This window comes from Myotis brandtii, unplaced genomic scaffold (assembly GCF_000412655.1).
Source record: "Myotis brandtii unplaced genomic scaffold, ASM41265v1 scaffold299, whole genome shotgun sequence".
Lineage (NCBI taxonomy): Eukaryota > Metazoa > Chordata > Mammalia > Chiroptera > Vespertilionidae > Myotis > Myotis brandtii.
This window is the reverse complement of record NW_005361430.1, coordinates 904,904-931,495: the sequence shown is the minus strand read 5'-3', so window position 1 is coordinate 931,495 and position 26,592 is coordinate 904,904. Positions and strand designations below refer to the sequence as shown.

At 38.7% G+C, this 26,592-nt stretch overlaps 1 protein-coding gene across 1 annotated transcript in view; it reads right to left on the bottom strand.

Annotated features, from left to right (window-relative positions):
* Nucleotides 1-4,102: 4,102 nt before the first annotated feature.
* GYS2 (glycogen synthase 2 (liver)) overlaps nucleotides 4,103-26,592 on the bottom strand; it is a 46,345-nt gene continuing 23,855 nt past the window's right edge. The window contains exons 8-16 of the mRNA XM_005869568.2: nucleotides 25,201-25,307; nucleotides 24,493-24,552; nucleotides 23,322-23,400; nucleotides 22,192-22,305; nucleotides 13,019-13,145; nucleotides 11,395-11,490; nucleotides 10,335-10,498; nucleotides 8,414-8,494; nucleotides 4,103-5,017 (exon numbers count right to left, since the gene is read on the bottom strand). Coding sequence (XP_005869630.1) covers nucleotides 4,796-5,017; nucleotides 8,414-8,494; nucleotides 10,335-10,498; nucleotides 11,395-11,490; nucleotides 13,019-13,145; nucleotides 22,192-22,305; nucleotides 23,322-23,400; nucleotides 24,493-24,552; nucleotides 25,201-25,307 — 1,050 coding nt within the window. The 3' untranslated portion in view covers nucleotides 4,103-4,795. The remainder of the gene's footprint in view (nucleotides 5,018-8,413; nucleotides 8,495-10,334; nucleotides 10,499-11,394; nucleotides 11,491-13,018; nucleotides 13,146-22,191; nucleotides 22,306-23,321; nucleotides 23,401-24,492; nucleotides 24,553-25,200; nucleotides 25,308-26,592) is intronic.

Below are 26,592 nucleotides of genomic sequence, written 5' to 3'. Positions count from 1 at the left end.
GATGAGGAAGAGTAGAGTGTGATTCTCTCAGCAGTTCACCCAGATGTAAGTTATGCAGGGAAGGGGTGGGATGGACAGGAAGGAAGCCCTGTGATTGGAACACTCAGTGCCGTGGCTGGGAGAGGGATCATCAGTGAGGCTGGAGGAGCTTGGAGCTCCCCCTTGTGCTCTCTGGGATCTCCCTGAATTCAGTTCAGAAACATGGATCTGAAAGTTACTGGAAAATCAGCAGATGAGACACCCTCTGTTCCTCTGTACCCCAGTTTTTTAGAGGTAATCCATTTTCCATGGCTAAACAGACTCAAAGACTGCTTACTCCAATAGACTAGAACGCTAGGCTTCTTTTGACATCAAAACATTATGTAAAGACACCCTGACAAAGCATGGTACAATGTCTAATTTACTTCTTTTTAAGGTCAACTTGGGTTCAATACTATCAGAAAAATATATACACACATATTACCTACAACAAGCATAATGATATATTTATTTGTAAACACAATATGGCCAACTTGTTAATTATTTTTGACATAATTAATTGAAAGTTGTCATTGATAAATGTCATAACTAGAAAGTATTGTTAATTGTTATTGTTACAAAGCATGGTACAATGTCTAATTTACTTCTTTTTAAAGTCAACTTGGGTTCAATACTATCTGAAAAATATATACACACATATACCTACAACAAGCATAATGTTATATTTATTTGTAAACAGAATATGGCCAACTTGTTAATTATTTTTGACCTAATTAATTGAAAGTTGTCATTAATAGATGTCATAACTAGAAAGTATTGTTAATTCTTATTGTCATCAATATATAGCCATTATTCAGTAGCTGAAGAATATCCTTATGTGAATGCCTGTAATTGGAATTACAATTTGACTGTGTTAAATAACCAAAACCCTGCTTATAAGGTTTGTCTGTAACTTGTTTCATAATTGAAAATGCAACTATATTCAAGTTAATGTAACATTGATCTCTGACAAAAAAAAATATGCTAGCATTAAAAAAAAATCTATGTGGCATCATAGTAGACACCTGTCATTAATTATGATTTGATTTTAAAGTGGATTTTCTAGACAGTGCATATATTCAGTTTATTGATAATTATTTACTTATCTGACATAGATTTGTACATATTGGCTATTTAAACATTATATCTATTCCCAGACCTTTTTAAAAACATGTTTATTGATTTTTAGAGAGAGAAAGGGAGAGAGAGGGAGAGAGAGAGAGAGAACAAGAAACATCGATTTGTTGCCTCCCATATTCGCCCCAACCAGAGAGTTTGGGACCAAACCTGCAACCTAGGAATGTGCCCTGACCTGAAATCGAACCCTCAACCTTTTGGTGTATGGGGTCAGGCTCCAACCAACTGAACCATACCGGCCAGGGCTATTCCCAAAACACTTTAAAAATCTATCTTATGAAGTAATTCTTCCAACAGTGAACTAAAGCAATCTCAAGTATTTTGCCCCAAAACAGAGTTTTTAAAAGCTGTCTACATGACCAGTTAAAATAATACCAGCTCCATGTATTATAAGTAGTTGAATTCTTCTGCTGTACAGATACGCTGATTAGCACAGTCATTGAATAAAGGCCCCCATACCCAGTTTGCTGTAACTTTCTATCTCTCTTTGCAATCCTTTTTATTTCTGGTGCGTGCGTGCGTGTGTGTGTGTGTGTGTGTGTGTGTGTGTGTGTGTGTGTGTGTGTGTTGTTGTTGTTGTTGTTGTTTTTCAACACTGAAATGAACAAATGATCAAGGATCAACATTTTTCACATTGTGTGGCTTGGATTTTAAAGTTGGGAAATATCTGCCTCCCATGCATGCACTACCTCACATCCAGGTCGGACTTTGAAGCCACTTTTAGCACAGTTCCAGTTGCTCTTCCCCTTCTTGCCTCTCTATCCTCGCCCAGCTGTGGCTATCCGGGCATTGTTTACATATATAACCTCCAGTGTGGTTTCTCAATTACTCTTTGTTTCCCTGGTTTCCCCAGGCGATACCTCCTCTCCTCCCACACCACCATTGGGATCATGAGAGGGAAGAGAAGGTGAAGAGGCCCTGACTTTAAAATAAGCTTCCAATTCACATTTCGTTCTTTACCTGGTTATGGGAAATGAAAGTCTATATCCTATCAACCTTGAGTTACATTATTCTACTTCGACCTCAGGAGAAAGGGAAGTTGAGAATGTAGCCTGTTTAGTCTCCTGATTCTGGACTCTAAGTTCCTTTAGGAAGAGCTTATTTCTGTTTTTGATTTGATCTTTACAACTGCCATGTGAAGCAGGCAATTGTATTACCTGGTTATGGGAAATGAAAGTCTATATCCTATCATCCTTGAGTTACATTATTCTACTTCGGCCTCAGGAGAAAGGGAGTTGAGAATGAGCCTGTTTAGCCTCCTGATTCTGGACTGTAAGTTCCTTTAGGAAGAGTTCATTTCTGTTTTGCTTTGATCTTTACAACTGCCATATGAAGTAGGCAATTGTGTCTCCCATATTACTTCATAGAAAGTTAGGCTCATCCTATGAAGCCTCTTGGGACCCTCCCCGCCTCCCCCCATCTGGCCAGTTCCTTTTCTTAGTGCCCCTGTGGCCTGGAAAACGATTAGTATTGCACTTGTAATATTTTATATTCTCGTCTATGTGTGTAAAACCAGCTCTGTTAACCCTAACTCTTACCATGGAAGGAAGTGTGGCACAACGCAGAAGAAAATGTCTTGCTGTCAGCTGGTCAAGCACACGCAAACTACTTTCTATAGTTCCTGTCCTCCACCTGCTGAATACCTACATTCTTTAAAAGCATCGTTTTTGTACCTCTTTCTCCCAATAAGACTATGCATTTATGCACCTACTGTGTATTGGGCCCTGTGCTAGACACAGAATCATCTAAAAGTCCTATTTGCTCCTCATCACCAGGATTTGTTCATCTTGGGGAAAAGACAATAAATTATCAGGACAAGGGGAAGGAATTAAGTGGCAGCAGCTGTCTGAACAGAGGGTCTGGTGTCAGGTAGAAACTGATGCTGACACAATGCCACTCAAAACCAGGTGTTTGCAAATCAGTTAATTTCCATGTGTACTCTCATTTGTACTCATTTCTAATCAGAGGACTCTTCTTTCATTTTGTAAAAAGCACTTGAATTGGAAAGTTTCATATTATGAACATATTTTATTATATAGCTCATAAGTGACCCAACCAATTACCAATCAAGAGTATCATCTGAATACATACAGTATGTCACTTTACCAGAGATATATTTTTATGGTTATTTAATAGTGAAACTCCTTTTTAATCATGAGATCTTTCTGGTAATTCAGCAAAAGAGCTTAGTATCATAATACAAGTCCATCTCATATTTTTCTGATCTTCCATGCAGACCTTACAAATTGCTCTGCAGACACTGAGTTAACTGGCATCCATGGGGCATTATTCAAGGGTTGGGCTTTAATTTATTGCCCTTTTTTTCTGAACATCTACATAAGGTGAGCTTGCAACTGTCTTCCATTTTGGCCTGATTTGTTGTTTTATCTACTGTTCTACTTTTTCCTAACAATGGGGCAATGGATTATGGTTGTTAGCTCATCTTGAACTATCTGACCCACCATCCTTGTTATTCTTCCCCTGTTGCTATCAACATTATAGCACTGAGAAAACCAAAATGTTTTTAGAGCCTCAATTGACCTAGACCAACTGAGATACCAACCAAGGTATTCACTGTGATGTAAATAATACTCAGTAACAACACTCGGTTGTGAAAAAAACAATCCAAGAGTGAGTGTAGGTTTGTTTTTGCCAATTTAGATTTAGTTTCATTTAACACATAAAGATGCTTAATTACATTCAACAAGGTCTCTATGCACAGCATGACTGTGTTAGAGACACTGTCCTTGTTATAGACTATAAGTTTTATTTTTAAAAGATATTTAAAAATGTTGTCCTTTGTAAGGCACTATTATGTAGCAGGTGCTTTATACATGTTATCTTATTTAAATGTCTAAAAGAATTTTAAACAAAACATTACCAATGAAAGTTAAATCTTTAAATATTGGTATATTTATTCATTTGGATTTAAAAAATTATCATCTGTGATTGATTGACCAAGTTTTCAAATAAGCTTTCCTTTTAAACAATAAGAAAATTGTTATAGTCAGATGCTACAGTACAGGTGGTAACATCTTTCTATCATTAATTTGAGAAGTGTCCTTGTAAATATGCATGAATATGTATCAATATCTGGGTTTAGGATAACTACTTTATTATGGGTTTTGATTGCCTGCAAAGCTAGATATAAATTCATGTTTTTGACTCATGTGAAAATGAAAATAATCATTAAACAACAAGTTATTTAAAATATGTAGGTAGTGCACATTCATGGCTGAGAACAGAATCTTGGGTGGGGGAGGGATGAGGACCTGTTTGGTAAGTATGGAAGCTGTATAAATAATAAGCAAAGGCTTACGGTGCTGATAATTTAAAAAACACTAGTAAAAATTGTTATTGCTTAAATTTACCATTTAAAAAACACTTCCAGTCCCTCTCCTTTAATTAACCCTCTTCCTCATGTCTAAATTTACTGGAGGGAAAGGAGTTTAAGAAAATAACTTGGCTTTTATTTTAAATGATAAAATCGCTATTCACGTCATCTCCACTTTTTAGGCAGAGAATAAATCCCACTGTGATTCTTAGAAGAAGGAAATGAAACTGGTAGCATTGTCATTGTTTTAAATAATCATTCTTACTGTGCTCTCACTAAATGAGCTCTGTTCCTCCAGGGGGGAATTCAGTTCTTATATTCACCATGCAGCTTTTTCTTCCCATGAGGGACATGGCCCAGAGAAAATGGTGACTTAATATTTAACCGATCCCTTTCCGCCTCCTCTTCCTCATTGTATCTCTCGTCTTCATCTTCGTCTTCCACATCACTGCTCTGAGGACTGGACACCTGAGACCCGGTAGGAGAAGGTGGTACTGAGGAAGGCCTGGGGTATTTAAATCCCTCTGTCTGCCAAAGACAAAAATAAGATACAAGCATTATAACAACTTCTTAATTTTCCAATATGTAAACATTTTGCATGTGCATTTTATAAAAATCATAGTTGGATTTTTTTATGGTTGAAGGAGAAATTATTTAATTTATATACAATGTCTGTCTATGTATAAAATTTTATCTTTAAAAGATAAGTTAATAGTAAATTAGTGCAATTAAGTACCTCCCACTTTTCTGTTTGGGTTAATATTGAGATAGTTTAAGGGTAACACTGGACTCCATCTTAGAGGCCTGACAGTGACTCCTTGCTTTCAGTAAAATTCCGTAGTTGAAATTAACCTGGCCACACAGTTGGATATTTTTTGTGGTCTGTTCAGGAGCTACTAATTTTTTTTAAATGAATTATTTTTTTAAATTGATTTCAGAGAGAGGAAGGGAAAGGGAGAGATAGAAACATCAATGATGAGAGAGAATTATCGATTGATTGCCTCCTACACACACCCCTACTAGGGATCAAGCCTGCAACTGGGCATGTGCCCTGACTGGGAAATGAATGGTGACCCCCTGGTTCATGGGTTGATGCTCAACCACTGAGCCACACTGGCTGGGCAAGGAGCAACTAATTTTGATTCTGGTACCAACAAGCTCAAGAGAGATTAATTAAATAAATAGTTTTATTTTATTAATCATTGACTTGTGGCAGATACTATATATATGTTATTGTATTTAATCTTTGTAACAACACTCCAATAAATTTGTTTTCCACATTTACAGAAGAAAATTAAGGTTAGAGAGGCCAAATGACTTGCCCAAGGTCATATAGCACATGTGGTAGAGCAAAGATTTGTACCAGCGTGAGAATCTCTCCAGAACTTTTAATCTCAACTGTTACATTACACTGCTGATCGTGTTAGTCTCTATGTCATCCTTTAGATTTGCTCGATGAAATTGCAGGACATGGGCAGCCACCACTACAAAGAATCCTGGAAACTGGGCCACTGAGCTAACTCTGAAATCCCACCAGCTATTTTTAGTTCAGTTAATGAGAAAGTATCACTAGGTTTTAATCAAATTGTCCTTCCACCTAAGATTCATTGAGATAACTCACTTTATAAACAAATATTAAGCACCAAATATGGGTCAGGTATAATAATGGCACTGAGAAAACGGATGCATTACACTGCTGATCGTGTTAGTCTCTATGTCATCCTTTAGATTTGCTCGATGAAATTGCAAGACATGGGCAGCCACCACTACAAAGAATCCTGGAAACTGGGCCACTGGGCTAACTCTGAAATTCCACCAGCTATTTTTAGTTCAGTTAATGAGAAAGTATCACTAAGTTTTAAACAAATTGTCCTTCCACCTAAGATTGATTGAGATAACTCATTTTATAAAAACAAATATTAAGCATCAAATATGGGTCAGGCATAATAATGGCAATGAGAAAACGAATAAAAAACATGATCCCTGCTCTCTAGGAGTGTACATGCTTGAATGGGGAGACAAATGTAAAACTATCACAGTACGTTACTGTATTTCAACTATTTTTATACATTATTATTATGTTATACTTGTACAGCCATTTCACATTTCAACACTATCTGAAAGCAACACAGAAAAACAGCTGAGTCCTGCAATTAGGACTTGACTCAGAAGAGATGCTCAATACTTAATAGCTGAATAAGTAGATTAATGAATGAATATAGCTGAATTACCTTCCACCTATAAAAAGATAAGCACTCATTCTTTTAAAATCATGAACATGGGAGTGAAATTTGCAGAATGAGGGATTTACAAAATACTTTCTCCTTCTCTATGGGCAAATTTCACCTGTGCTAACTTTCTAGGTCTGTTCTGGACACCTAATATAGGTGGGATATAAATTGTATTAGTAGACAAAATTGTTTATGGTAAAGTGATCCTTGATTGAGAACTTAACACTGAACTTGGAGGATCTATAAATATTAAATGAGGATCCTTAGCTTTGGAGAATCCATGAATTTGATGAGTCTTGCAAGTGGGCATATTTTTGCAGAGACCATAGAAAATGTCTATGGAAATTGACATGAGATATTGGCTCCTGTGAGTCATAGAAGCTAAGCTGGATCTCATACCCAATGGTATGGTTCTCATCTTCTTGCACCTAAACTATCACCTGAGGGGGACAAAGACATTTAGCTCTTTGACCACGATGTAGACTGCTGTAAGGCCAATCCCACTGAAGAGAAATATCGCTGCTGCCCTGCTTTAGGCAGTGTTTCCTATCTTACATCATTCTAAGTGAATCTGATGCTAAGCTGCTGATGTTGTCCCATAAATATGGTGTCTACTTGGACTTTCAAAGACTCCCTGGTGGCCACTGCTGAATGGAACATAAATGTCCATCCTGTCCAATCCCTCCTGTGGTGCTTGAATTCGGTCTATATTACTCTTGCCAAGCAGTCACCCTACATTTAAACACTTCCTTGTATAGCAAATCAACTTCCTGTGAAAGCAGGCTACTGTATTTTGAACAACTCTCAAAAGAATGGATGTCTAACGGAGCAGTTTTGAACAAGAAGGCTGAGAGAGATTTCATGAGAAGATTTAATTGATTTCAGAGAGAGGAAGGGAGAGGGAGAGATAGAAACATCAATGATGAGAGAGAATCATCGATTGATTGCCTCCTACACACACCCCTACTAGGGATCAAGCCTGCAACCCGGGTGGTGACCCCCCCCCCCCCCACAGACACAACTTGGTTCATGGGTTGATGCTCAACCACTGAGCCACACTGGCTGGGCAAGGTGCTTCTACTGGTCCTTAGTGAGTTAGCTGACTGTCTGCTCATCTTACACATGAGGCTACCTCTGAATCGAGGGCTTCAAGTTGGTCTGATCTGTCAGTACAACTCTCAAAAGAATGGATGTCTAACGGAGCAGTTTTGAACAAGAAGGCTGAGAGAGATTTCATGAGAAGATTTAATTGATTTCAGAGAGAGGAAGGGAGAGGGAGAGATAGAAACATCAATGATGAGAGAGAATCATCGATTGATTGCCTCCTACACACACCCCTACTAGGGATCAAGCCTGCAACCCGGGCATGTGCCCTGACTGGGAATTGAATGGTGACCTCCTGGTTCATGGGTTGATGCCAAACCACTGAGCAACACTGGCTGGTCAAGGTGCTTCTCTAATGACGTGAGTTAGCTGACTGTCTGCTCATTTTACACATGAGGCTGCCTTTGAATCGAGGGCTTCAAGTTGTTTTGATTTGTCAGTTCCTCTATTCTTTGCTTTGATGCGGCACTATGAAAAACTATAGTAGTTTGTGTACGTAGCTACTTCCAAATTAAAAGGTATTGTTAGGACTTACTCTAAATAAGAAATTTTGCTTTCAACATCAACAAGTAATACATAGAATACTTACCGTTGGTGGTGATGTGGATTCCACATGGAATTTATCTGGAAACGCTCTGCTTAATGTCAGGTGCCTGGCATGCTGGTAATACTGTGATAGAAGACCGATTCACAGGTTAAAAAAAAATCTATATAGTTCAACAACCAAGTTATTATGTAAAATGTTTTTCTTTTAGTTATGAAATATGTATTTTTAAGTGACAGATTCTATTCATTCTAAGTTTGAAAATCAGAAAAGAAATGACAGCTTATGGTTTTCTTATTTATCAATGACTAGGTAAAGAAACACTACAGCCCAGCTGGGGTGGCTCTGTGATTGAGTGTCAACCCAGGAACCAAGAGGTCACCAGTTTAATTCCTGGTCAGGGCTCGATCCTAGTAGGGGGCACGCACTGCAGGAGGCAGCCAGTTGATGAAGTTTCTCTCTCATCGATGTTTCCATCTCTCTATCTCTTTCCCTTCCTCTCTCTCTAAAAATCAATAAAATCATTTTTTTAAAGAAATGCTACAAAACATGGGAGGGAAAAGCCAGACTGGCCTTATTAAACTTTGAATTAGTGCTAAGGGGACTGAAACCACTGGGTTCATTCTACAGAGAAGCAATATGTGTGGGAAGAAATGATGAGACCCGAATAATCAGACAAAGTGAATTTAAATCCCACTTCAGACCATAGGTAAGAAATGTAAGTCCGAAGAGCAGCAATTTTCAACTGGTGTGCTGCAAGAATTTTTAAAACGAAATGTGAAGAATGGAGTTTAGGATTTTGCACATTCATAATATGTAAAAAAGTATGTGAAAAGTCACTGAGGTTTTAACAATTATGATACCAAGTTGACTTTACAGATTATGTGGAGGATCAATACATTTGTGGTCCAGTGGAATTTTTAAAGGGGTCCTCTGTGTTGATCACCAATTTGCTTACTCTGCCTAAGTATCTCCAGTCCAGAAGATCTGAGAGCCTCTCAGTTCGGTTCCTCTGGATAATTCTTTGGCGACGTGACTGTTTGCAGAATCCATAGAGAAACTTAGTCAGCTGATTGCAAGAATCATCCGGAGAGCGGAACCGCCTGTCAACAATGTAAATACCTGAGGGACACAAAAGCCAACGCACAGGTAAAAGTAGGGTTCACCTTGAAAAAACAAGGCAGAAACACGCCCTCCTCCCTCCTCAAAGACAGGAGCAGAGACACACTCTCCTCCCTCTCCTCTATCTTGTCTTGCAAGGCTGGGCCCTCAGTCCCCCCCCCTTTTTTTCTGAGAGTGACCACAACAATGCTGGTATTGTCCTAACTCCCCCAATACCTGAGTGGACCAATAAAGCTCCAAAAATGCAGTCAAGGTCCTAATAAAGCTATAATAGAGGACGACTCTAACCTTCAGAATGTGTTGGTCACTTCACTTCCTGACCCTTCTGACCTAAATGACCAATCTCTGTAACTCACGTCACCCCTAAAGCCCACCCAAATAACCTGCCCTATATAACCTTTGTTCTCCTGGGACACGCTCTCTCGCCTTCCCGCTGCGTCGGACAGAGGCTGAGAGCCAATCCTAGGTTTGACTAATAAAAGACTCCTTGCTTTTGCATCGGAAGAGGCTCCCTGGTGGTGACTTATTGGGGACCCCGAACTCTGGGCATAACACACCTTAGAGCATTTCTTCTCCTATTTCTTAAGTTCTGTGGTAGATCACATGAATTATCTATTCCCTAGCTCCCTATTGCCTCTACTTTATCTTTTCCCTTCCAAGGCTGTGTCTCTTGGAGTTTAGGATTTTGCACATTCATAATATGTAAAAAAGTACGTGAAAAGTCACTGAGGTTTTAACAATTATGATACCGAGTTGACTTTACAGATTATGCGGAGGATCAATACGTTTGTGGTCCAGTGGAATTTTTAAAGGGGTCCTCTGTGTTGATCACCAATTTGCTTACTCTGCCTAAGTATCTCCAGTCCAGAAGATCTGAGAGCCTCTCAGTTCGGTTCCTCTGGATAATTCTTTGGCGACGTGACTGTTTGCAGAATCCATAGAGAAACTTAGTCAGCTGATTGCAAGAATCATCCGGAGAGCGGAACCGCCTGTCAACAATGTAAATACCTGAGGGGCACAAAAGCCAATGCACAGGTAAAAGGTAGGGTTCACCTTAGAGCATTTCTTCTCCTATTTCTTAAGTTCTATGGTAGATCACATGAATTATCTATTCCCTAGCTCCCCATTGCCTCTACTTTATCTTTTCCCATCCAAGGCTGTGTCTCTCTGATCTCCTAACGGTTTATAACTGTCACTAACATGCAGGCAACAAAATAAAAAATAAAAAATCTGGCAATAGAGGGGTACCCTGAATCGGTGATTCTCTCTGGGCTTCTCACTAGCCAGAATCTCTGGGGTGAGACCTGGGTGTCAGTGGGTTTTAAACGCCCCAGTGTTCCATGTGCAGGACCAGGGAATTGGCAATGTGTAGGCAGAGGATCCAGCCCATTGGAACTTGGCTTGTTGCTAGGCAACATGGACATAGAGATGGTGATAGGCAAATTCTCCAGCCATCTTAAATATTGCATGTGAATTTTGCTAACTTGGCATGGATCTTTTAAATAATTATGGTGACCAATATAGTTCTTGTAATATCACCTCTAAGACCATAGTTATTGTAATATCCCTTCTAGATAGAAGAGGGCTGAACCAATTCAGAAAAAAAAAGAAAGGTAAAGAGCAGGTTTATCTAAGTTTAATACTTCTTTTGCATTTTTTTCTGTTTCAATTTTATTTGTTCATTTAACTCCTTTTGTAGTTTGTATTTTGGACAATGTATTAAATATTAATAGCATTTTTATCCTTTCTATAGATGACATAATTAAAATATTCTATTGAACAAAAAAAACTGTAAGCATCCGTTTAATCAGGTTAGGCTTAGAGTTGGACTCTGTAAAGACCCTGCGCTTTGTTTGGTTAAGTGTCATTTCTCTCTGGATTGGGTTAATGATGAAACATCTCACCGTAGGCAGTAGGATCAGCCACATGCTCCTGCATGAAACAGCCAAAGCCGGAGAGGTTGGTTGTCACACTGGGGATACCCATCACAGTGCACTCGGCTGCCAGGGAAACAGACAAAGGCTTGGCTTTAAACCAGCTCCGGTGTCCTCTGATGCACGCAGAGGAGTAAAAAGCCCCCATCTAGCTAGTAATAGCAATGTTTCCTTTGTGCCAGGCTCAGTACTACGCTCTTTACATGTATTAACTCATTTAATCTTCTCAACAACCACGTGAAGTGAGGCTATCATTATTTCCATCTTGCAGATGAAGAAATTAAGGCACAGAAAAGTTGAATAGCTTGCCCAAATTCACAAAGCCAAGGAACAGGGGAGAGGTAGAATTTCCAGCCACGTGCCCAACTCCAGAGACCTGGCTGGGAACAGCTACCCTATACTGACTCTCTCAGTACTAGTTTTGCTTTTCACTCCATTTCTATGTATTTGGAAAGTTAATGCGGTAGGTAAATATTTTGGACATGTTTTTGAAATCTTCCTCCACACAAATCCCTTCCACTTTCTCAGGTGTGCAGTGAACCCATTGTCTCTCTCAGTCCTCTCTCACCTTTTTTGGTCAAAATTTGTTTGTTTTTTGTTTTGTTTTTTTCAGAAAATATCAGATATGTCTTGCGAATATTACCACTCTCAGGGATATCTGCATTTTAACAAAGACATTGTATTTGATTGTGGAATAACTCTTGGTTGGCTAGTGGGGTTGGGTAAAAAAGAAAGAGATTTCCCCATTACCCATGAAGTAACACAATTTAATCAGTGGCCCTTTCTCCTGCTCTGCAAGTATTTCCTCTTGGTGTATCTCTAGAGAGCAGTGGTTTCCTAGTTTAGGATGGGGAGGGGTAGGTGGAATGGGATTATTGACCCATTTGAGAATCTGATAAAAACTCAGGAAATCGTCCCTAGAAAAACTGTGCTACAATTAGATGAAACTTAACAGATCCTTATTTTTATTAAGTACTCATTAACACACATGTAGTAAAATGCCAGGTATCCATGTAAGCTCAGTATATGTTCATTTGGTGAATTTAATGAAATAAGTGCTTATATTCATTGTGCTTTCTCAAAGCACAAACTTTAATGAATACTTTCTGGAGTGAATTAGAGTTAGTGTCACATAAAATCATTATTCTTTAAAAAAATTAGAGATTTATCTAATATGCTAACACCAACCTTACAGCACCAGAGGTTTCATTATTTCTGTAATTATAGGTCTGATGAGGAGTGGCCAACTTCCTTGGGTTAATTCAAAACAGAATGACTCATTCACTATGGAGTATTTCCCAAACTGTTTCTTTCATTTAGTTATGTTTTATAACACCTTAAAAACTAGATATAACTCCTCTATCATTTCAGGTTACGTTTAACTTTGTCCTGTAAAGCGACATTTTTGCTAGAAATCTGCCATGAGTTATAAATCATTCTCTTTACCGATATTAGTGATCCCACATTCCCTCAGTCACTTAAGCTTTGGTTTTGTGCTTTTCTATCCAATAGTAAATTAAATGTCAACTTGGAATATCACACGATATGCATGAAATAAATTCCAAAACATTCCACATCTATACAGGTCACATACCTGGAGTATAACCCCACGGCTCATAGTATGACGGAAATACTCCAAGGTGACAACCTCGGACGAACTCTTCATAATCCATGGGTAACAAGGGGCTGGTGGAGGATAGGAACTCTGGGTGCAAAATCACCTAAAAAAGGAAAATTCTGGTGAGAAAAAATAGGGAGAAAAAAAATTAAAGCAAAAAAAAAAAAAGGCCTACAGTTTGGTTATTATAATACTATAAAATCCTTGTGTTCTAAATTCAGGGGAGAAAAAAGCCTGGGGGCTTCTTTTCTCTTCTCAACATCCTGTGTCAGTGTCTACTCTGTGGACTGTTTCCCTCAGACCAAGGCCAGGACTGGAGGATAGGGAGTTTGCATGCCATCGTTGTTCTCATGCTAAACTATATCCTCCAACCCAGCCTTTACTGGCAATAAAGGTTTTATTTGGTTCTGTAACTGCTTCTATTTCACTAAGGTCTTAACACAACCCAGAGTGGACCTTTAACAATGTCAGCCACTCCCCTGCTCAAAATCCTTCAGCAGCCTCCTATTTCACTCAGAGGAAAGCCAGTGTTTACCACAGCCTTTAAGCAGTGGCGTGCTGGTAAATGTTCAAACACCAACAATCAGAAGTATAAATATGTATTTGTACATAAGTTTATTGTCAATTTTACTGATAGAAAGATAGCATTATAGTATATAATTTCCAAACTATAAAAATGTACATGCAAAAAATCTGCACACAAATGTCTATTATCAAATGTATTCATAATTGTTAAAACTTAGAAGCAACCAAGATGTTCTTAAGTAGGTGAAAGGATTAATAAACTATGGTACATCCAGATGATGGAAGATGTGCTATCAAGCCATGAAAATACATGAAGGAACCTTAAATGCATATTACTAAGTGAAAGAAGCTAATTTGAAAAGGTCACATACTGTATGTTTTCAACTATATAACACTCTAGGAAAGGCAAAACTATACAGACAGTAAAAATATCAGTGGTTAGCAGGAGATAGGAGGGAGGGAGAAATAGATAGTGCACAGAGGATTTTTAGAACAGTGAACTATCCTATACATAGTGTGTGTGTGTGTGTGTGTGTGTATATATAAAAGCCTAAGCGATCATTAGGATAGGTCAACCGAATGACCGGCTGGTAGCTATGATGCGCACTGACCACCAGGAGGCATACACTGGAGCTGCCCCCTGGTGGTCAGTGTGCTCCCACAGCCAACCTCCTGTGGCCAGCCAAACTCCTGTGGTCCCTCCCTACAACCAGCTGACTCTGATTGGCTCTGATCAGCCTTGATTGCTGGCCAGGCCAAGGGACCCCACCCGTGCACAAATTCGTGCACCAGGCCTCTAGTCATACTATAATGGTGAATATATGTCATTATACACTTATCAAAAACACATAGAAGGTACAACACCAGGAGTGAATCCTAGTGTAAACTATGGATCTTTGGTGATAGTGATGTGTCAATGTAGGCTCATCATAACAAATATATCTCTGTGGTTGGGGATGTTGATAGTGTGTATGTCTGTGTGGTGGGGGCGATTGTGCATGCTTGGGGGAAGATGATCTATGAGAACTCTCTATACTTGTGCTAAATTTTCTGTGAACCTAAAATTACTCTAAAAAATAAAGTCTATTAAAAAAACATATAGACCTGGCCAGTGTGGTTGCTCAGTGGTTTGAGCATCGTCCTGTACACCAAAAGGTAGGGGGCTCAATTCCCTGTCAGGGCACACATCCCGGTTGTGGGTTCCTTCTCTGGTTGGGGCTCAGGCAGGAAGCAACCGAACAATGTTTCTCTCTCTTTCTCTCTCTAAAATAAAATTTTTAAAAAGTTAAAGAAATATATGTATATGTATATGTATATATGTATATATATATATACACACATATATACACATATATAATACTCTTCATTGTTAATTCTATATAAATTAATTATAACATAATGCTTTTGTTGACTTTTTAGAAAATCTTGTATTCATTACCGACTTATGGTTTTAACTGATGACTGAATATATTTCTTTTTTTAAAAAATGTATTTTATTGATATTTTACAGAGAGGAAGGGAGAGGGAGAGGAATACAGAGTTAGAAACATCGATGAGAGAGAAACATCGATTCAGCTGCCTCTTGCACGCCCATTACTGGGGATGTGCGCGCAACCCAGGTACATGCCCTTGAACGGAATCTAACCTGGGACCCTTCAGTCCGCAGGCCGACGCTCTATCCACTGAGCCAAACCAGTTAGGGCCACTTTTTATTTTTTATTCACAGAATAAGTCTATATTCTTCCAAAGAGATTACTTTGAAAAAAACCCTAATTTGGATATATAGAAATACTGATAACATTAGTTGTATATAATACTTTATACATTATAAATAATTTTCTTTGCAACATTGTGAGATGAGTAGAATAGACATTCTCAATGTCCTAATTTTAGAAGTAAGGAAACTAAGACTTTACAGGCATTAATTATATATATATATATATATCAGTAAATTCATAAATAGGAGATATGTTAAACTTAAGAGTAAATAAAATCATAATTGTCCAAAACCAGTACCATAAAAATGATTTATTCAATCACAAGAATAGCACATTGGTAAAGTAAAAATGGATAAGATTTTTTTCTAGAAAGCATGATTTGAGTTTCTATTATTACACTAGGAAAGGAGACCAAAAATACAGATATGACTGTCTGGGCAACCATCAAATCAACAACCCATTATATTCTTTTGGCATATATTAGGAAAGGGGGATTTGAAAGGCATTGTGCCTGCTTGGCATGTCCACACTTAGGAAAATTTGTACTCTCCAAAGCCCATTTTGGAACATGAAAACACCATGGCTTGTTTGTTTTGTTCCCAGCCAAACAGAATGATCAAGTGACTAAAATAAGAAGACAACTGCTCTGGGCCCTAAAACAGGCGATTGCAGAAGCCCAAGGTGGAAGAAAGGATATTAAAAGTCAGCCCAAGGTTATGGGAGGGATTAAATGAGATCCTGTATACAACGCCCCCCGAAGAACACCTGGCTTCTATCAAGCCCTGGATCAGTAGGGGAAAAACAAATGAACTAAAATTTGTTGGACTGCATTTATCTTAGGAGGGAAGTAAGTTCCCAGGAAGTTAGTTACTTTCACAGTGTCAGTACAGGGCTATGACCTGGAATTTGCAGTCTAGGCTTTTCTCACTATACCCCACTGCTGACAGAGGATAAATTCAAAGTCAAAATAATCTGCAACATTTCCTCAATCAATGGTCACATTTCTATAAAAACTTGTCAGTTCACTCTGAAAGTTAAGAATTACTCTATCCTATATAATAAAGAGCTAATATGCAAATGGTCATCACACCCTTGCGCCCTCACGCCGGGGCTGGGGTACCTAAGGCTGCGCCCCCTTGCCCAGCGGGGCTTGACGGGGGAACTGACGCTGGGCCGGGGGACCTGAGGCTGCACCAGGGGACCTGAGGCCACACCCCTTGCCCAGCGCCAGGCCGGGGGACTTGAGGCTGTGCTCCCCTGACCAGTGGGGCTTGACAGGGGACCTGAGGCTACGCCTCCCGCCCCAGTGCCGGGGCTGGGGGACCTGAGGCTTGGACCCCTGCCCAGCAGGGCTTGATGGGGGACCTGAGGCTGCACCCCTTGCCCGCTGGGGCTTGACAGGGGTGGGGCTGGCCAGGTCTGGGTCTCGCACGATTTCAAGGCACATGCAGGTGGGCGGGAACTTGACTCTGGGTCCCCTGGCGTGCCCCAGACTCGGACAGGAGGGAGATTTTCATATACATTTTACTAATTTTCTTTCATCTCTGACACTTATATTATAGAGAAAGGGCAAATAGCAACATTAAAATATATTCTCTAATTAATTCCCTTTTAATGTGCATGAATTTCATGCACCAGGCCACTAGTAGAGTTCTATAAATATACAGGCATCAAATAGGACTTATATTATTAGCACAGACCCCGAGTTAATATCAAGTTTTTAAAGGATATCTGTATAATAAACACCTAAGTGACCATTACGGCGGAACGACTGGAACGACCGATCGCTCTGATGCACACTGACCACCAGGGGCAGACGCTCAATGCAGGAGCTGCCCCGTGGTAGTCAGTGCACTCCCACGGGGGAGCGGCTGCTCATCCAGAAGCTGGGCTCATGGCTGGCGAGCTCAGCGGCAGTGGCGGGAGCCTCTCCCACCTCCACGGCAGCACTAAGAGCAGCAAGCTGAGCAGTAAGGAGCCTGCCACTAAGGATCAGTGAGCCAAGTGGTAAGGAGCAAGCAGGTGGGAGGTAAGGAGCAAGGGATCCTGAATTGCGAGAGGATGTACGACTGCCGGCTTAGGCCCGGGATCGGGCCTAAGTCAGCAGTTGGACATTCCCTGAGGGGTTCCAGACTGCAAGAGGGCGCAGGCCAGGCTGAGGAAACCTCCCTTCCAGTGCATGAATTTCATGCACTGGGCCTCTAGTTATTAATAAAACACAATACCTAATTCTGAACTGACCAAAGTTTATTTCAGTGCTTTGAGGATATATTGTTAAGAAGGGTTATTTTTTTATTTCTTTTGTATGTGTGTGTTTGCTTTATGATAATAAATGAATATCTCAAAATATTGATGAGTATAACTGCATAAACAATTTGTATGAGATGAACTTCCTCTTCCATTCACTCTTTGTAAGCCATGTGCTATTGTATCTCTATGCCTTTTCATCTACTTCTTCTGGGTGAGTCCTCCTTCCTGTTATTTGCAGATAAACTACTGCTCATGGGTCAAGATCTAGCTCACTTGTCATCTCTTTGATAAAACATTTTTTCAAATCCTGCAGGAAAGACAAATCTTCCATCTTCTACTGGACTAAGTACAAATAAAAGCTAATGTTCATTATGAACTGACTGTGTTCCAATATTGTACTAAATGTAACATCTATTACTTTTTAAAACCTACAACAATTCTATGAATGCGGGCCTATCTTATCATTTTAAAGATGAGAAGATTGAGGTACAGGCAGATTAAGTAACTTATAAACTGAATAAGTGGCACAGATTTGAAGCCTGACAGTGTGAGAACCATCTTTAAGGACTTGGTATGTTGCCTTCTTTAGACAAGTGGCTGTCCTGAATTAGCTGCTAGATTTCCTCTAAGACATCCTGGACTGGGGACCTTGACTGACAGCCCCAACTGCATCCACCATAGCAGCTGCTCCTGGCTTATAGACAGGCAGATATGGGTACTAGTGCCAACCCACATCTACCCAGTGGGTGATTATTTTAATGGGTAACTTTTGTTTGGGGAATCCCTGTTGCTATTCATATGAATCCCCATTAAAATGGTCACATCCAGCTGCTCATAGAATAAGGCAGCCATCTGTTTGAAACTGTTTTGGTAGGTGAAAGATCAAGAAAAGGCTCCTAAATACAGCAAAATGTTGTATGTAGTAACACTAATGTATTTAAAATAAGTCAATAGCAAACCACACACACAAAGACATCTTTTGTATTAAGAAAGGAAGCATTGTAAAATAAGATGAATTTGGGTTGGCCTTTGAAAACTTTCTTCTTGCTTTTTTGTTTCTTTTTGTGGGCACATGCGCACCCATGTGTATGTGTTTTTTCCACTAACTGACAAGCCATGTTGAGTTGTCTTGGTCCACTGCTTTCCCCCTTTTTGAGTCACTACATGGTGCTGCTATGTGTGTACATTTTCATGTATTTGTTCCTCATTATGAATTCTAGCTTTTTGTTAATTACATTTGACTTCCCTTTCTGTAAAAAAAAAAAAAGAAAGAAAGAAAAGAAAAGGCTGAGACTGTTTGCGAAACGGGATGCAGTCTGTGGCTCTTCTTACCGCCCCTTCCTTCCTGCTTTCTTTGCAGTGTCTGACTGCACCTCCCCGCCTGCTCATGCTCTCGCCTCTTTATCCTTCACACATTTCTTCCAACAAGTGTTTTCATATCTAGAACTGTCTTAGTGTCTACTTCTCAGAGGATAAAACTGGGAAAAAAATATGGGACATTATCACTGCCTCAAATAACTCAGTCTCTCTGGAGAAAGGGATAGAGTTCATATATATATATATATCAATGTGATCATTCCATTAATTTCAATAGTTTTAGGAATGCAGATAAGGAAAGAGGTGTTCTGTCTGGAGTAGATGACTGTATAGTAAGGAAAAGTGCAAGGAAGAGATGACTTTTGGGTTGGATCCCAAAGCAATAGCTAGAATGACTGAGATAAGGGTATTTCAGAAAGAGAGAATAACATTAGTCAGCAATGACACAGGGGTATGAAAGTGTTAGTATGTTCATTATATGAGGTTCTTGCCCAGTTCTGGGAAGTTGCCTCACTGCTATCACACTTAAAAAACAACACATAGATCAGCAAAGTATATTTTGTTCAAAACTTCAAGGGACCTCAAGTCACAGTAATCCCAAGAGCTAAGAAAGCCAGCCTCATCTCTCCTTTTCCACATTCCCACATCATCACCTCTATCTGCATTTATTGCACATAACATGTTCCAGGCACAGACAGGTTGTCAGAGGAAGATTCACAAATATGGTAGGACATAAAATGTTCTAAGAAAAACAGAAATATACAGGAAAATAAGAGGCTTTCTTGCCCCCACTATTTATTTCCTTCTGAGAGACAAAAATTATATATACAAGTAAATAAAATGAGAAGCACCAATTGAGGGTAAATTATATGAGAAGGAGGCCAAGCTACTGTTAATATACTCTGATGAGTCTCTCTGGATCCAATCCAGCTGAAACACGTAAAGGAAGGGGCATCCTTGGCAGAGACAATCCTGCATTTCCAGGGGAAAACTTGTAGCCTGACTATTTATTATAGAAGGTATGCTAAGTGTTGAAAAGTTTGGAAATGCAGAAACACAAATGAGAAAAGACAAACCACCCATATTGTATGGCACAGGGCAATATACACACATATATGCATGTGTGCATGTGTGTGTGCGCGTGCATGTGTGTGTGCGTGCCTGTGTGCGTGCATGTGTGTGTGTATGTGTGTAGAATATCTATAATAATAAAAGTGTAATATGCTAATTAGACCAGACAGCCGAACGACCTTCTGGACATCATTCCGGACGAAGCCGCCACAGCGGGGGTTGAGGCAGAAGTTAGGGGCGGCAATGAGGCAGGCAGGCAAGTGGTTAGGGGCATCAGGCAGGCATGCAGAGTGGTTAGAGACGATCAGGCAGGCAGGCAAGTGGTTAGGGGTGATCAGGCAGGCAAGTGGTTAGGAGCGATCAGGCAGGCAGAGTGGTTAGGGGCAATTAGGCAGGCAGGCAGGTGAGTGGTTAGGAGCCAGGGGTCCCGGATTGCAAGAGGGATGTCCGACTGCCGATTTGGGATCAGGCCTAAACCTAAACCGGCAGTTTGGACATCCCCCAACAGGTCCCGGATTGTGAGAGTGTGCAGGCCAGGCAGAAGGCCCCCCGCTCCCCTGTGCACTGGGCCTCTAGTATTTGAAATAAAAAGACTAACACAGCATGGAACATTTTATAAACAGCTAGAGAATTTCTTCTGCTTGATTTCTGCAATATTTTCCTTTTCTAATTCTCTGCTCTTTCTTTCCCTGACTTTTTATCTTATAATCCTCCTCTTAAATCTCCACTCATTCAACTTTGTCTTCCAACATGGCAAGGTGGTCATTCCCTGGTCTCCACTACTGTCCATGCACTGGTAGCTTCCTTAACAACTGCCCTTGTAACCCCCAGACCTATGTTTTCTTAGTAACATCTCAACTTGAATATCTCACATGTCACTCATAGTCATTCTATCAAAAACTGAACTCAATTCATGACATGACTCTCAAACCAATTTCTGTTAAAACTTTTCCTTGGATTTTAGAATCTGTTGGTTAGATACTGAAGCCAGAAGGTTATTACTCTTGCCTTCTTTCTCTTTCTCACTTCTAATGTCCATTGGTCACTAAGTGTGATCTTTTCTATGTGCCACCACCTCTCCCATTGTTTCATCCTCTCCAGTACATCTGACATGGCCTTTGTAAGGGGCCCTCATCATCTCTCACCTGTACTGTTGCAGTGAGTTCTTAATTTGTCTCCTCCCACTACATCTACCCAAGTCTACATCAAGGACTGAATAAAAGATAAAAAGTGAATATAAGAATAGACTGATATAAGAAATTTTGCAGAACAGGAAAGATAGAAACATTTAAGAACATCAAAAGGAGACCGGGTTAAGGCAAAGTTGTTTTTTAATGTAGAGAAATTAAAAGAATATTTGTCAACAGCAAGGAAAAGAGTTGTCTTTTATTGCCTACACTGTAAGAGAAGGTAAACAGGTTAAGTTTCCCACGAATGTGGTAGGAAATGAGATCCTTTAAAAATCCTTAGGACCTCAAGGAAAGGAACCCAGAATAGGTAAAAAATCTATAGTTGAGGACAGTATAGAGGGACACTGAAGGAGTTCATACTTTTGAATTCTCAGTTATGCCATCTGCTAAAGGTGAACGAAAGAAGGGAAAGGGAGACCTTTGAAAAGATTGGTAAATGTTTGACACCTTGATCTTGAATACTGGTGAATGAAATTGAGTAGGGTTAAGCAATTATTTGTTGACATGTTCACCATTGCCAACCACACTTAGCAAATGCCTGCAACAAATAGGCACTCAGTAAACATCAGAGAGGTTAGGCATCACAGTGGTAGAAACCAGGTCTTAGTCATACATTGAGCATTGTGCCTAGTCATTGTAGAAACTCAAGAGTCAAAAGTACAAATTGGTCTATAGAAAATTGCATAAAAACATCGTTAGTCACATTTTTTAAAACTGGAAACTTCTCATATTTTGCCTTTAAGTTGAACATTATCAGAAAGAAACAAAGATAATTCATGTAATCTCAGAGATTTGTTAATTAATTCTTAGAAAATATTTAAATCATTAAAAATTAGATAACCTTATGCTTACTAACAGATTGTACAGTGAAAATAAATGCTAGAATTATGAATCATAAAGCCATAAATATTCTTCAGTTCTCAAGAATGATAGCAAAATAGTCATTATATTTTAATTACCCAAGAGAGGAAACAAAATTAATCTTCTTTAGAAAACAAATAAAGGAGGCTTCTAATAAATTCTCAGTAAATATATGCTATGTCACCTTGAAGTGACCTACAGAAACAATTAGTTCTACCTTAACTCTGTCTGTGCGGCTGTTGAAAAGTCCAATCCGTCTAATGGTGCTGAGGATGGGGTCAGTGGAGTCATCCATCATGTTGTGAGTGGTCACTGGAGGCAAAGACTGTCGCTGAAGTAATGGAAGAAAATGTCAATTATGGAAAGAATTAATGTGTGACTAATTTCAACAATAGGTCATTGGCAACATGTCATACTACCTCCCTCCAGTCTTTTGAGACGACACTAACGAGGATGACTAAGTTTTGTGTGTTTCAGAGGAGGAAAATGGGTTCAAGCACTGCCTTTGTATATGGTGAACACATGCTACTTTTGTTTTTCACCTGCAGCCACTATACAAAAGGCCAAGGCATCTTGCCTGCTCCTGGGACTTACTTGAAATATGAATGTCCTGAAATCTTGCCTCGAGAGGAGCTCCTCTTTTATTTTTATTTTATTTTATTTTATTTTATTTTTCTTTTTGATTAGGAGCTCCTCTTTTAAATCCTTTAGTGGGGCTGTCCTCCAGTGTCTGATCCCTCACTATTATGACAAAAGTTTGCTGTACGCCTAACATAACACTTACCTTTTCTTCTTTGCAATAATTCTACTTGTCTGAGAAACATTCATGTTTTCTCTACTGTAACTCAAAATTTTATGCTTTTTGAAAAAATTAGGTTTTTATTGTCATTGCACATATACTTCTTTTCAATTGGACACAATGGTTCCAAATTATTATTATTATTATTATTATTATTAGTGCCCGGGGAGAGTGCAAACACAGTCCCTCACTACCACAAATTATGCAGTTGAGTTTTCTACATTTGGAGACATCACAGGGGTCAGCACACCCAGAATGCAATGGGTGAGCCTTGCCCTGGGAAACTACCCTTGGGATCATGGCATCTTCCCTGCTAAGTAAATATCAAATATAATTTTAAATTGGATACAAGGAAAGCCCTGTGTCCAATCTCTCTAATGAACCACTCATAAAAGAGAATACAAAGTTGACATTTTGGTGAATACAGAAGAATGACTTTCTAGTCCTTGAGTTTAAAAATTTCCCAAATTAGCCCATTCCAATAAATTAAAATATCAAATACATTGATTTTAACATTGGGAAGTGGTAGGCACTTTTTTCTTTACTACCTGAGTTGAAAAGATGGCTCTTTTCATTATTGTTAGATCATCTCGATCCAAAATATTGTTCATATCAGGAATTTCTCCTCTGTGGGAAAAACAATGTTAATAATAAAAATAAAAACAACTGGCACTAATTTGGTGCTCTTTTGTGTCAGATACTGTTCTAAGCACTTTAAAAATAAAAGTACATATAGTTTCCAGATGAAGCTCACAGATAAATTCCTAAAGTGCGAAGAAGTTTGGTAAAGATAGCATTGCTCCAGCCAGGTGGCTCAGACAGTTGGAGTGTTGGGGCTCATACAGGAGGCAACCAATTCTTGCTTCACACTTCAATATTCTCTCTCTCTCTCTCTCTCCCTCTCTCTCTCTCTTTCTCTCTCTTTCTCTCTCTCTTCCACCCTTACTCTCTAAAATCAATAAGCATATCCTCAGGTGAGGATTTTAAAAATAGCATAAAAAATCAAAATTGATTTTTTATAGCATTCATGTTCACCATCAGGGGACACTCTCATTGTTTTGCCCATTTCTGAGTACTACATTCTAGAGTGGCCATAACTTGTCCATCTATAAGTTGATACTTTTACTGGTAAAGAGAAATGATGTTCACCTACTACCATGGGTCAGGAGACAACATAGTTTTCTCTTTAAATCACAGAAAAAATCATGTATTTTAGTATTATTATTATTATTAGGTTATAATACATTTAAATTTGATTTTGTTATTTAGTCTTTATTATATCTGTAAATTACGTATCTTATTTATTATTTATTAAATAAACACATACTCAGTAATATTAATATGTTAATTAATATTCATTAATATGTTTGGTTAATAAATAAATCCTGATTTAATATGTCAACATAATTAATATATTAAGCCAATATATACTTTGACTTAAAATCTCATGAACTCTTAGCTTCAGATTGGCATACTGACATTTAACAAGATTTTCATTGAATTAGAACCTATTTGCATATATATCTCATTTGTAAAACCTGTTTACAAGTGTTTGTCAGATGAAGGATAAAAGAAAACCTACTGATATGATGTCACACATCTTCAAAGGTTATTAATTCCTTTATATTCAGAACAACATAAATATATTATACCACTGAAACTGTTAAGATGGAATGTGACATCCAAATGTTTGAGGTGGTACGTGTTCCAAACACCTACCTTAATAAGGCATCATAGAGTTTCTTTCCAAACTTTTCCTTCACAGAATGTGCAATGTCCCTGATTGGGAAAAAAAAATCTATAATTTAAACAGTGTCACAATTTTACATCTTTATTCATCATGATAACGCTGTTGTTAGTACATTGTTAAAATTACAGTTCTCTTTTGTATAGACTCCTCTATTATCTTCGTATTTGCCAATTTGGCTTGAGTTAAAACCTCCAGAGCTGAGGCAGCAGAACCCTGACCAGCCCACATTGTTTAACTTTTTTTTTGCTTGATGATATTCAGGGTAGGGCTGAGGGCTGGGAGGGGGAGTGGATGCAGGTATAGATCTAACAAGATTGGGAATGTGTTGATAATTGTTGAATATAGGCTATGGGCACATAAGAGGTCATTATACTAATTTGTTTACTTTGCCATGTTTTTATTTGCATAATAATTTTTTAAAAATTCAACCCATCTTTAAAGAGTTCTACAGAGGCTTTATCCTTCCATGGTAGCCTATTCCAAAATTTTTATTGTAACCTGGTTGTATAGCCATTAGCTAATCTAGCATCATAGCCCAATGAGAAGAGAACCAAGTAGTATTTATGCTATAATAATCTTAAAGGAAAAAATAGTTCAGGAATATATATCAGAAATCATGCACATAAAATAACCTTTTGCAGTTTTTGCTTGAGAACATTTACAAGACGTGAGATTACCATAGCTGCTTTCGCACTGCCTGGCCTTTCAGGGTTTCCACATTGAAATTGTTTGTCTTGGCAGGCATAATGAAAAACACCACCACTGTGACGTCACTTTTATGCATCTAATGAGGAATCAGAAAACATAACAGAGTCAATGACCAAAGATCAAATAAAATGTGTGACAGATGGACCTTCCATTTTGAACAAACATTGTTTACAAACATCTTTAGGCAAAAAGAATACTTTTTGTGATTCACAGAAAAATCGTACCCATCTTCCTAAGGCTTTTTCAGAAAATTTATTTTAAATTGGGCTTTCAATAGATGTTTGTTGATTAAAAATTTTAAAATTCAGACAAAATATTTTCATGGCATGAATCACCTAAAATACCTAGCAATCGATATTGTTATCACAATCTTCTCTGTAGTTAAGAAAGTAATACAAATTTGAGCTAATACTAAAGGGTCAAAATTCGCTCTTTAAAATTTAAGATTGGAAACTTAATGAGGATTTAGTTTTGGTTTATTCTATTTTTTCCCCTTAGCTTATATACACTGATTTACACAAAAGATTATTTACATTTTTTGTCAAGTTTCTTGATTCTCATGATATCACATTTTGGTTTTTTAGCACGAAGGTAAAGAAGCAAGCATAGGGTCAGCAATTTTGTTGATGCAGGCACTGTGCTGGGTGCTTTAAATGCACAATTCAACCCAATCCTTGCATCGCTGTGCACAATAGATGTCACTCTTCTTGTTTTACTGATATCAGAAGAGAGGCATGGGGGTTCCATACAGACATCTGACCTCCTATAACAGATTATTGGCAAAACTGAGATTAACACTGGAGTTTAAGACTCTAAAATCTGTGGGATATTTTTTCCTCTTCCCACAAATATTATTGGCCTAGCATCTCTCTCAGAAGGAAATGACATATCAAACGGCCATGGGAATGAAAGCATAAACTCAAACCATGAACAGATGAACGCTCATATGATCTAGAAATGACTATCTCCTGAGTGCAGGGCATTTTACCATCTAATCTGCCGCCTCGCACTCTAGGGCCTGACAATCTATTCAAAGGTCTATGGAAATCTTAGCTATGGTGAATTGTGCTGCTATGAACATAGGGATGCATATATCCTTTCTGATTGGTGTTTCTAGTTTCTTGGGATATATTCCTAGATGTGGGGTTACTGGGTCAAATGGGAGTTCCATTTTTAATTTTTTGAGGAAACTCCATACTGTCTTCCATAGTGGCTGCACCAGTCTGCATTCCCACCAGCAGTGCACAAGGGTTCCTTTTTCTCCACATCCTCTCCAGCACTTGTCCTTTGTTGATTTGTTGATGATAGCCATTCTGACAGGTGTGAGATGGTACCTCATTGTTGTTTTGATTTGCATCTCT